At 45.8% G+C, this 12,601-nt stretch overlaps 1 protein-coding gene across 1 annotated transcript in view; it reads left to right on the top strand.

Annotated features, from left to right (window-relative positions):
• The window catches only part of LOC142558578 (uncharacterized), a 192,449-nt gene that overhangs the window by 141,033 nt on the left and 38,815 nt on the right, over nucleotides 1-12,601 (top strand). Inside the window, exons 60-66 of the mRNA XM_075670711.1 lie at nucleotides 536-721; nucleotides 2,452-2,666; nucleotides 6,033-6,234; nucleotides 7,681-7,814; nucleotides 9,050-9,281; nucleotides 10,245-10,463; nucleotides 10,865-10,890. Coding sequence (XP_075526826.1) covers nucleotides 536-721; nucleotides 2,452-2,666; nucleotides 6,033-6,234; nucleotides 7,681-7,814; nucleotides 9,050-9,281; nucleotides 10,245-10,463; nucleotides 10,865-10,890 — 1,214 coding nt within the window. The remainder of the gene's footprint in view (nucleotides 1-535; nucleotides 722-2,451; nucleotides 2,667-6,032; nucleotides 6,235-7,680; nucleotides 7,815-9,049; nucleotides 9,282-10,244; nucleotides 10,464-10,864; nucleotides 10,891-12,601) is intronic.

Consider the following 12,601-nt stretch of genomic DNA (forward strand, 5'->3'; position numbering starts at 1 on the left):
CGATCCCTGAGGCTATTCGTTGTTCCCTTTCTGTCTTGACAAAAAGTTGCTATCTTGTGCGCTAAAGGTCATCTTTTTTCCCGTTACCCCAGTAAAAATGTTTTCCTCGTGACTACAAACGCTAGGAGACAGAATCCAGCGTATAGTGAACTGCAATACCCCTGCTTTTGCCAAAAACAAAAAGAACTCAAAAACAAAAAGAACACACACAAACAGATTCATTGTCTAGCACCCTGCTCAGGTACTGTGCCAGATGGCATTACGTACATGGCAAGCTGAGATTGGCGTTTAGAGCTTATTACAAAAGCAGCGAATGATTGACTACCTACCGCAACACAATACACCACTGCCTTTCGAAACCTCTCAAGGTATCTAAGTATTTGGTTTACATTATGTGAGCTTGTAACTCCTTTCATCTCGTACACTAATTTACACCGCAAGTAAAAAATAAAGGGGGTGAGAGGTGACTACGAGCGTTAGTTCGACGGGTGTTCGCACCTTCCGCGCAGTAATCAACATTTTCCGCCACGCACAGTGCCGGACTGTCCACCAGAGATGCAGTGGCTGGACTGCGGACCTGAGTGCCAGCTGACATGCCAGCATTTCTTGAACGGCGAAGTCGGCTGCGCCAGTAGGAAGGCCTGCAACCCCGGATGCTTCTGCCCACCCGGAACCGTGCTTGACGGCGACATTTGCAAGAACCCCGACGAATGCGCGGACAGTATGTTGCTCAAGCTAGTTTTCTCTCAGCAAACGAGATCTTTTTTTCCTCAAGGCTAACATGAATTTTATCTCTGAGCACTGAGCACTTATACACATTTGCTGTTGCCCAACACATCTGCATTTCTGTGTGTCAGCATCGGGATTACGATCAAGTTTATAGCATCAGTTTAAATATCTAGCGTTGAATTCCAATGGCAAATAATGAGAGCTCGGCCGAATTACGAAAGGAGCGCGTCGGTCCGACTAAGATCGCTCTCACCAAATCTGCGAATAGAATGCATGCGCCCCCGAGGTGGCACATAGTAGAGGGAAATCAAGTGAGAGGACGCTAGGCTAGAGGTGGAATAGAGAGGAGAACAAGGGCGTAGTGGAGCAACCCAGCACCCCTTTTCAAAGGGGACGCTTATCACAGCGTATCATACGGATCATCCCAGCATTCCATGCAAGAGCAGGAACAAACGTCAGATAGAGTTCACTATCTAGGAGCTGCAACATAAATGCATGTCATTACGCAACATCCACGCTTTCCCTTTCACCCACAGCAGCCCGCGACCGGAAACAGGCGACCGTCACAGGAAGCAGAAATCGCTGAAGGAAATACGTCACGCAGACTTCCGGTCAAATCTGCCGATTTCCGCGGAGCAAATATCTGTGCTCCGCAGAGCGATCCGGAATCGGCGGCTGGTCCCAATCTGCCATTGGAACACACAACTCACGCTCCTATTCTATCATTGGAATAGGATTGCTCGATACAAAGCAGAAAAGCTTGATCTGGATCTAGCATTATAATTCAACATAAGATGGCATATAAATTGGGGCACATGTGTGTTTCTCTAACAGCAGGGATAGATTTCAAAAACAGGTTTTCCAGTGACCGCAAACTCCTCAGACTGCCAAAATAACGAACAGGCATGTGTGTGCGTGACATCAGCTTTAGATACCAGAATGTCAGCGCACTGCGCGCTGTGAAATAACATAGGCAGACTCGACTGCCCATGCGGCTTCATGCGAGACAACTTTGGCGCTCCGCCATGTTGTTTTTGTAAGCGATGCTTTCAAATAAGACGATGGCCTTCCCTAGTGACATCACGATGAGAGCATTCGCATTGCCACGTCTGCTAGTAGCTTTATATAATTATGTCTGAATGTCTGCTCTTATATGCAAATATACCACAATGGCAAGAACGGCGAGAAATTTATTTTTTAATAAAAAGTGTTTAAGTGACGTATATCCGCCATTTTATGCCCTCTGCAGGGAAAAGAACAAAGAGAAAGGAATGTGTAGAAATTTTTGAATTCCGACACAGCACAGGCCATACAGCAAACAAATAATATACGCCAAACATTGTTCCTTAGGACAGGTGTACATCACGGTGAAAAAAAGAAATTCAGTAAGGTGAATAACCTGAGCAGATAATTAATAACGTAAAGCAAATAAACTCAAGAGTCTTATCACTGCCCAGTTTATGCGTGTCGATCAAGCATCAGCAGCACATTTTCACAAGCGGCACATTCGGTACTGCGCATTAAGTACTGCAAAACTTAAACGAGAAATTGTTCAAATGACGTTTAGTCTTATAGTGTAGCTTTTTTTTCCAGAGCGGGCATGGCTCTGCATTGCCTTTCAAGGGCACCTATGCCGACGGCTAGAGAACTAATACCGCTCTCCGACTTTGCCAGTTCGCTATCTCGCCCACACGCACTCACTCACTCAATCAATCACTGCAGAGGTGTGCACGGGATACGGCGACCCGACCATCGAGACGTTCGACGGCTGGAAGTTCCAGCTGCAGTCGAGCGGCCACTTCGATTTAGTCTCCGATTCCGAGGGGCGGTTCACTGTGGACGGCGTCACCGGGAAGTGCGACGAACGACTCACCTGCATCGTGGGGCTCAACGTGGAACACAAGAATCACGTGGCACGCATCAGAAGGCACACGCCGGTGAGCAAACTGGATTTTGTTGGTCGCTATTCAAAAGGATGGTTCATTGACTTGTCGCACAATTACTTAGATATCTTGCGCAGAACTTGAACAAAGCTTACAGGAGAAATTCTGAGTTGTGGATGCTCCTATGGCAGATCGTTTTTTCTTGCATATGACTCAAACTTAGTGTAAATGTAAATAATTAGTTGCACCCTTTCCATGGTAACGAATATGAGTATATGCACACACTGATTCAGCATTATAACACCAAATTCACAGGAAGGATAAAATCAACTCACTGAGCAAGAACAGAGAGCGTTTATTCATGTGGCGAGCTTTTGTGTTGACACCGCAATGACATGAACAGTTTTCTCCGCTATTCTGCAAATTTCTGCTTGGAATCACGGGCCGCGCGTGTTCTGTAAATACTGTCTTACATTATACATGCAGCGCAACAGGCTCTCGCATTAAAAAAAAATAACAGGCTCTACCGCTTGCGTCAAGCAATCGTGAGCGGCAACCAGCTGCCTCTATTTCCCTGCCCACCACTAATCCAGCTGAGCACAACGTCATTTGAACAGAAGAGCCATAGGAGTGTTAGGAGCAATCAACTTGGACGTTTGCCTTCCATGTGCGAAACGCACCGTTGTTTCTACTTTATGATTCGCTAACGCGAACCGTAGAATTCGTTTCACAGCCCGGATCAGTGAGCGCTCAGTACAAGCAAGTGCGGCCTTGTTTATTTCTCTAGCCGATGGTGCCTCTCATGTCAACCTACCGGCGCTCAAACGCACGTATGCGGTTATCCAAGTCACAGTGACGACATTTTCGTAGCACATGACTAATTTACGTAGCCTTGATGACGTTGACGAGTAATGAGCTTGCGTAGCCTTCATTGCACATCCTAGATTTAATATAGACTCAGAATTATGTATTATACAAAGGTATATTGAGTATTCAGAAGAGCATAGGCTTGGGTTGGTTGGTAATACATAGTTACACTGGAAGCCTACCACCTAGCCCTTATCCTGTCTAGTCTTTGTCGATCGTCCTTCCCGCGCTATGCTTCTAGTGTACATTTAGTCGCCATATATGCATTTTTGTGGTTACATATAAAGATACCTATTACAATATCGGTACCGTGAGAACATTGCATTCGTTATCGCATGGTCATCGGCTAAACAAGGTTCCGACTCCGCTTGCACCAGTCCAAATACTTAGCAAATCTGGAATCTTGAAATCGAGCGATTGAAGAGAACCAACCCCAATGATGTAGGGGACGACGAAAGCGTAAGCGCACTGCGAAACCACCGCTACATCGTGTTTTCGAGAAAAGAGCATAGCTCCCGCGGTAGTCATGCTTTAAATGCTATAGTGCTGTGGAGGCACACACAAAGGCTACGTAATCCATCCCGCCAGGCAGGTCACCGTTCTTCTTTTGCACGTGATAAGGTTGGCCATTAGTTTGCCCCCCATAGCATTACGCGCGTTGAATTACGCGTTGGCCCGCGCTTAAAACGGTCGTTTGCAGCAGCTCCACGTATCCCCATCCGATGGCCGTTGGCGCCGCGTGGCTTGGTACGGTAAACTCGCCTGTGTTCACACAGCATCTCGCTCATGTTTTTAGCCAACGTGTTGCTTGCACCTTAATGAGTGCCTGTGAGAAATCAAAGCACTAATGCTGCAGTAAAAGTAGGTTATTTAAGCACGGAGCGGCCGTGCATTTGCTGCAAGGCTGAGAGAAACTACGCTTCGGTTGGCACAGTATGCACAACTTCAAGCCGTAAGTAGACATGTTGGTTGGAGAGAAGCGTAAAGTTAACGAGGTCAACTTATCACCTTCCATTGGCATGAATTTTGGGGATCCAAAGACCGGCAGGGTACAACGTGTACATGATGGAAAAACACTTATGACACAAAAAGGGGTAAGCAAGAAAATGGCAAGAAAAAAAAAAGATATGCGGATCTCACGCTCTGTGAGAATCGATGTAAGCGTAACTTCGCATGCTGTTTCCTTTGAATGACGATAATTAGCGGTGATGTTGCAGGCGGATGCGTAATTCCCTCAGCGCTTAGTCCAAAACGAGAGTATTGAGTTGATGTTAAACGTGTTATAGGAAACATTGGTTGCGCTTTCTAGACAATCACATGTAAGAAGACAGGACAGGCGCCTGTCCGGTCTTCTTACATGTGATTGTCTAGAAAGCGCAACCAATGTTTCCTATTACAATGAACCAACTTGCCCAACAACGCATCCTGCTAAACGTGTTATGTTCATCCGGGTTAGAAAAAGGGTATTTCAACAAAAGACGATCCGAACAATGAGTCACAATCACGGCACAATTCCACCAGGACGATAACATATACAAGAAACGAAGGATTCTATACACGGTACGTTCTCACTGCATCCGGCGTGACGTCGCTGAAGGTAAAATACGTAAAAAAATCATAAAGTACGACCTACACAATCCACAGACATTTTTTTTTTATTTATACAATACTGCGGACTCATGGTTCAATCAGGGTGGTCGATACAAATACAAAAGAAACACAAAAGGAACAGCAACGAAAAGAAGCAACAATAATACAGGCTCAGAAAGGCTATTTCACAGTTTAATCTCTTGCTTTGATAAGGCAGTTCCATTCACTAATAGTTCACGGGAAATAAGAAAATTTAAATAGGTCTGTGCGAGCAAAATATGAGGTTAGGGCGTTTTCATTGTAGTATCAGGTGGGCCTGCTAGTAATATAGTGCTAGTTATTTAGCCGAATTTGAATATACGAGAAAGCACAATTATGTTACACGAAAAACAAAAAAAGACCCTTTCTAGCGTTCCTACCATTCATAAAGGAGCCATGACCTCCCAGGTTTGTGCGCGCAAATTTCCAACGTCACAAAGTGGCGCGTCCGGTTCCTTGCGACATGTCAAGATGGCGCTCGCCTCCGCCGCATCGAGGCCCACGCTAGAGGCTGCGTTTCTACCTGAAAGATCGCCTTCGTGCATAGCCTTCGCCGCCAGCGTTTCCCGGTAAACGTTATGGTTGCATAAGCTGCAGTTGCCGGGAAGCGTGAGAAGCACTTAGGGATTTTTGAAAGCTAGCGCGTTCCACTCTTAAAGGCGGAGCTTAAGCGTCCTCCAAATCGTTTAGCGCAAGGCACTGTTGGGCGCGACGGGAGGAGGCTTCCCGGTGAAAAGGATCACCTCGATGGGACAGGCATGGCGCTGAATATCACACTATTATTGTTCGCTGTAAAAAAAAAAAACGTTTATTCTCTGCGAGTCTGAACAAAATTTCGCGCACTCTGCCCGTCCGTATTTGCCCACCAAAACGCTCCACGCCGTCCGCCTGCTCGCCTCCGAGAGTGAACCTCGCGCTCTGCAGGCGGTCATCGACGGCGACGAGTACGAAGCGGAGGACCTGCCGTGGAAGGGCGACGGCCTCACCGTGTTCGCGATGCCCGGGCGGGTGACCGTCGTGCTCTTCCGGGAGCTGGGCGTTCAGGTGCGCTACAACGAGATCAGCGCCGCCTTCACCATCCACGTGCCTTCCAAGAACTTCTTCAACCGGACCGAGGGTCTCTGCGGTAAGAACCGCGAAACCTGCTGTCGGTCTTTCGTAGGGATGAAACGATGACGGAGCGCGGAGCAGTATACCGCCGAGTACACTCATTTTATTGTAAAGAACTGCCTGTTTCTGTCTCGGTTTTATTTTTATAAAACGCACATGCACGAGCGCGCGTGCGCAAATTTTAATTATCTAAGAATAATAACCCAGTTATTTCTTCCTGCTACGTCCCTCTCAATAAGAAGCCTTTGTCTCTCCACCTATGACTTTCTACCCCTAAAACAGCAATATTTCTAATCCGCCCCACCAAAAAAAAAATTGAAGTCTACGCCAGTCACTAGCTATCCGTCTGTTCATAAAGATTTATTCATTCGTTTAGTGGCAGCGCAATCACATTGATTCAGATATCGCTGTACCACAAAGAACGTTGACGATAGAAGGGGTAACGCTGGCAATTGCTAGAGTAGAATACGAAATAAATGTTAGCAGGGAACGGCATTTTGTCTAGCGTACGTAAGTAAGATCTTATTGAATAATCACCCTCAAGTGAACAAAGGTATAGTGACAGAAAAAAAAGAATCGCTTCCGGCGGCACGTCAGCGTAACCATTTTGTGTGCGAAAATTGTAATTGTATGTGCATGATAGTTGGGCTGCTCTGTCAGGCAAAATCGAGTCTGCCGAGGGGAATACAGGCTGCTGTGCCGCCTCTGCTGCGCAAGAGGCATGGACACGAAGAAAGGAAGTATGAAACTCATACAAGCACATGCTTAAATTTTAAAAAAAGGAATACATTGATTCGTGTCCACGGGTGCACCTTTGTTCTTGTTGCAGCTTTAGGGGAACTTCTTGCAAACATATTTTTTTCGTTCCCTGGAATGTCTTTTCATATAAGACTACAAAACTTATAAGCAGTCTGCTGTGTTATGTTTTTATTTTCTGTTTTTTCTTTTCAAATTCACATGACAACAAACATGGGGAACTAGGTTCCAGCTACCATTACGGAACACTGTTCCCCACACTTGTACATATTATCGGGATAATTCGTTCACACACCTGTAAGTGGAACAATGATGGGTGCGATAGGGACCACGCCCCACGTACCTAAACATGCTTCCACATACGGGTACGTGTTGCAGATAAGAGGCACAGGTATATGGAAAGCTCGAGATTCAATTCAAGTTACACTTAAGTAAGTAAACAATATTTAAGCAATTTTCACACTTATAGCCGGTGCCTAAGAGAAACGAGATTAATAGCGTGTAAAACGAACCTTCGCATTATGCCGAGTAAAGCTCGTCAGCGAGTGCTTGTGCCTGCGCATGCTGCACCTTTCTTCGTACGCACTCCTTGCGCTGCTTGCTTCTTACGATAAGCCGACTGGACGTCAAGGCATCTCGACACTGCTCTCGTGTGGAGCCGACATAAGCGCCACCTTGAGCTAATCGTTGCCGTTTCGCGGCGCAGGCAACTGCAACGGCCAGCCAGACGACGACAAGAAGAAGAAAGACGGCACCATCTCGGACGACTTGGTCGATTTCATCTGCAGCTGGGAAACGCAGATTTCACCCGAGGAATGCGTCATGAATTTCACTGGCGTCGTAAGTCATGTTCGCCGAATGATCTCGCACAGGCTCACACCTTTACCGGGAAGCGTACGTATAGCGCCGAAAGAAGCAAAGTTATCGGGCGACATGCACGCATCGGATTATGGTTGGGCTAATGCAGAACAGTTGTAATCCGGGGATCTTTTAAAGACCGTTATGTTGCTTTGAATTTCTGGTGATGATGTAACTATCTTTCTTGTTTCTTATTCGCCAAATGTCAAGAAAAGTCAAGTTCAGGGCAATCCTTAATTTATGTTACCTCGAAGCCAATGAGAGAAATCGGGCTCAGTCAGTCTCGTAAACAACAGCGTGACTCTTTCTTTGCTTCATATATATATATATATATATATATATATATATATATATATATATATATATATACACACGTTAGGAACAGTAAACAGTTGAAGCCATTAAAAAGCTTTGCGTGCGTGTGTGTGGCAATCAGGACGGCATTTCAATGATGATTGCTGACTGCGTGCATAATAATTCAGAGACAATCCTAAAAGGAGTGGTTCTGCCATAAAAGACAGGAAGGAAGTGCACAGGACTGATTCAACAAAATACGCATGCCATACCGAGAAAGCGAGAATAGTATCATTCTCTAAGGTTTTTACGTGCATTAGAAACTTTCACCGAACGTCATTGTTCATAAACTTATAACCTACTGACATGCGAAGGTATCAGTGCAGACTTGCTCTCCGAATGCATCCGTCGAAGCGAGCGCGCGTGGGCCTCTCACCGCCCACCAAGATAGTTAAGAGTCGTCATATTTTCTCGATCAAACTGCCTGATCTAGGGGATTACAGCATATGCTTGTGGTATCATTTGTACAGCTACAAGGTGTCATACTTCTAAATTATAGACAGAACAGTCGAGGATAACGGAGAAATTAGCACCGGCCTTTTATTTAAATAACTGCATTGTTTATGAAACACACCTCTTGCTGACCCGACAGCAAGAAAATGCTATTACGCATGTTGTGCTCAATTACTCCATAAGGTCTAGCTTCCGTCAAAGCAGCGAATTTCCTTCTATTTAAGTCCGCAGCCAATTCGAATCCCAGAGTTCTTTTTCTTTTCTTCTTTGTTCTCTCTTTCCCTTTATTCGAGTCTCGTGTTTTCTTGCGGTAACTTCCCAAAACCCAATAACGTGCCGAACGCAGAGGCCGTGGGAGCGCCGCTTATTTTCAGAGGTTCGCTGAAGGTCGCGCACTTTGTCCGTTCCAGGAGCCGACCGCGCCTCCTCCGCCGGGCGCCTGCTCGGAGATGCTGGACCGGTCGGTTTTCGGCGAGTGCCCCAACCTGGTGGACGTGTCCAAGTACCTGGACCAATGCCGTCGTGACACCGCCTTGAGCGTCACGGAGAACGCGGCGACGTGCGCCTCGCTCGTCGAATACGCGCACGCCTGCTGTCGCGCCGGCGTGCACGTCGACGACGCCTACGTACAGCGATTCTGCAGTGAGAACCCGTTTCCCTCACTGTGTCTGTCTCCGGCAAACGGCGCAGGGATATATCTGCCCGCGACCAGTGGGCCGCTGCTGACGGCTTTTCAAATCGGAAGCTTACGTTTACGGCGCAATACACTTTACGCAATTACCTTTAGCCGGGACTTCTGATCTTAATCCACATGCTCATAAGTGCATAAGTTTTGTGATGGCAAACAGCCTCCGTCGTGCAACCACCATAAACCAGACAAGATGTGTGTGGCGTATAATTTACGAGTTACGGCACAGTTGCGTCAAACGTATACATCGTAACACAAGGTTATCATGGTACACAGGCAAATATGGTTGGTGCGCTGTGGCAGTCGAATGTTACATGTGAGCTACAGTTTGTGAGATATTGGGATATTAATACTGGGAAAAGTACTACCAGCCGCTATGGTTCTTTCTACGGCGCAGCACGTGGTTAAGACATTCTGGGGCTTTATCCTTGGTCAATTTCCTTCTAGAATACATACACGCTTGCGTGACATGGTATCTGGCTTCAGAGAACTTGCAGTTGGTGGTGCGGTTTGCTATACATTACTTGGAACCGGGCGAAAAACAGACACCGCACAGGGAACGCAGCTGCTTCTGTGTGTCGCGTTCACTGTGTGGTGTCTTATTTTCGAGCCGTTCAAAAGATTGGGCAGTGGTGTCTGGCGCAACCCCTCACTGGGGCGATGGGCTACGTTCGGGCCCCGGAATTAGCCAATCAGCAACCATGCAGCATGATATCCCTGAAAATGACCAACCGAGAACATCGTTTCTGATACTGAAAAAAAAAAAAAAAGCAGACATTGCCTCTGAGGGACTTATCACAGTACTAAAGCGAAAAAAAATCTTCAAGCTCCTAAGTTTATAGCAAGGAGCAGAATGTGGCTTCCAATAACTATTCTACAGACACTAATGCATGAAAATGTTGCCCTTCCGGATGCAGATATAACTTGTCCCGGTGACACGGCGTACATGAGCTGCCACGACGGCTGCCCACAGACATGTGACGCCGAGTATCATGCGGAAAATAGCGGAAAAGGTGTGCCGGCCGTCAAGAGCCACTACCACGCGGCAGATTGCAAGAAGTTGCTGGTCGATGGCTGCTTCTGTCCAGAGGGATCGGTCTTTCTGGATGGCATCTGCCGACCCCGAGAAGTCTGCGGTACGCCCGCTTCTCTTTTCCTAATACTTGTTTTTAAGTGCATACCAATATTCACCTCACTACCATGAGCTCCTGATCGCTGTGACAAATTCACTACAAAAGGTAAACACCTCTTGACACGTGCTAGTGTCAGCATGGCTAGACGCTTCCTGTTGTTCCACTGTCCTTTGATCCTAAAGCTTTGATTACTGTTTCTTACGCTCCTTTGTTACTCCATACAGATGTACGCATGTCGCCAACGGAAGCCGAAGGGCAATAATACTACGGAATTTTTTCAATTCCCTGTATTTAACGTTAGTTATAAGGTATTAGCTGGCACTACGCAAGACTAGTTTTAGATGAGTGCAAACATCTGTAGTTAAAGAACAGAAATAACATCGATTCTGTCTTCTTTTTTTCAGAGCTCTGTGATGAGGAAGGACACAAGGTGAGCATACGAATTTTTACTCGCGCCATAGAGTGAACTTCAGGATACACATACCGCACATGTTTTTTTTTTTCTTCTGTATAGCTATTCAGAAAAGAATGAACCGTGTTTCTAGCTTACTCTGGCGCTTAGCGGCTGCCATTGCATGTGACTGCGTTGCTCTTCATCACGAACAATTTAATTGCCCGTTAATGCGCTGCGCGTATTCGTGCGAGTGTGGCGTTCTTTGCAATACCACCCGCTTCACTTTCCGTGTCGTTTCCCAGTGTGTCTGTGAAGAGACAATCGAACGCGTGTTCTATTTTTGTGATCGCTGTCACGTTGAATGCGACTTTCTTCCGTGTGTGCGAAACCGGCTGCCGCGCGACAGGCCGCTCGAGGCACTTTGCGTGTATTCGCTGGCTTCTCTTACACTAGGAAAAAACACTTATGTAACACGAATTGAGCGACAGAAAGCTGTATCGGGAGTTTTTCACGTTGGTCCACAATTTTCTCGTTGAAGCTTTTAATGGGACCATAATATTTGCGAGGGTGATTAATAATCAAGACTAATTATATATTTAGGCGAAATGCAATAAAGAAAGTACTCTCAGTATCTCCAAGCGATGGCAAGTAACATTACCTTGGCTCTGTCCGGATACGTGGCATTTGCATATATTTAAATCTTGGTGCATGATAGTTGGGACACCCTGTATATTAGTCTTATTGACAGATACTGTCTGCGCTGACGCGAATATCGCACTCGTATTTATAACGTACAGTAGTTATTGTTTAATTTTTACTATATCGTTATAGCATACATTCTTTTTTTTTCTTTCATTGCAACCAAATCACTTGTGTTCTCCTCACGGCTATTTCTTTCTTTTTTTCTGTCGGATTCTATACACTATTGATAGCAAAAGCTAAGGCATTCGAGAGAAATATGCACCTTTAGAAAAGACAAAGTGAGGAATGAAGCCAGAATGCTTCAAGCTGTGCGAACCATTAGCGAGGCCCTCTTCAGGCAGCGTGACGCGTCTGCAAGCGACCTCCGGAAGTGTAACCGTTGCAAGGCTTAAACCCTTTGGCACGGTCCTGGAAGCATTATCCACCTCTATTTCTTTTCCTACAGCATTTCTATTTAAGGCAAGAGCTCTTCAGATGCTGTCGTTAATAGCAACCTCATAAAGAATACGAGCGAGGCAGCCACAAATTAAGCAGCCAAAGCTTTCAGCACAGACACACCCGCACACAGAAAATAAAGGAATAATAAGGATTCTCGCTTTAAGCACGGTCTTAGTACAGGTTCTAATAACATAAACACGGAAGCGCACCTTATCAATATCCCTTTTTTATTTATTTAACTGTGCTAAATCTTCTTGCACGCCTCATGGCTTGAGCAGCTTGTTTAAATAAGGGTTTCTTGACTCCTTAATCATGCGTTACTTTTCTAAACTACGATTTCTGCGTTCACTTAAAAGCAATAACATTACTCGCATATGCCTTTCAACATGACTAGCCGTTCCGAAGTATAGTGCCCGGTATACCATTCTCCGCAAATACAAAATTTTTCAGAAGAACGCTTCTGGTGTTCACGCTGCGCGTCGCAATTAAAGCGTGCTGCTACAAACCGGCTGCGCAAAATTGTAAATTCTGGTCGAAAACATCGAAAAGTTTGTTTTATTTCATATAATTTATTTACTCTCAGTTCCATTCAGCGATGTAAACAGCA

This window comes from Dermacentor variabilis, chromosome 9 (genome assembly GCF_050947875.1).
Source record: "Dermacentor variabilis isolate Ectoservices chromosome 9, ASM5094787v1, whole genome shotgun sequence".
Classification (NCBI taxonomy): Eukaryota; Metazoa; Arthropoda; class Arachnida; order Ixodida; family Ixodidae; genus Dermacentor; species Dermacentor variabilis.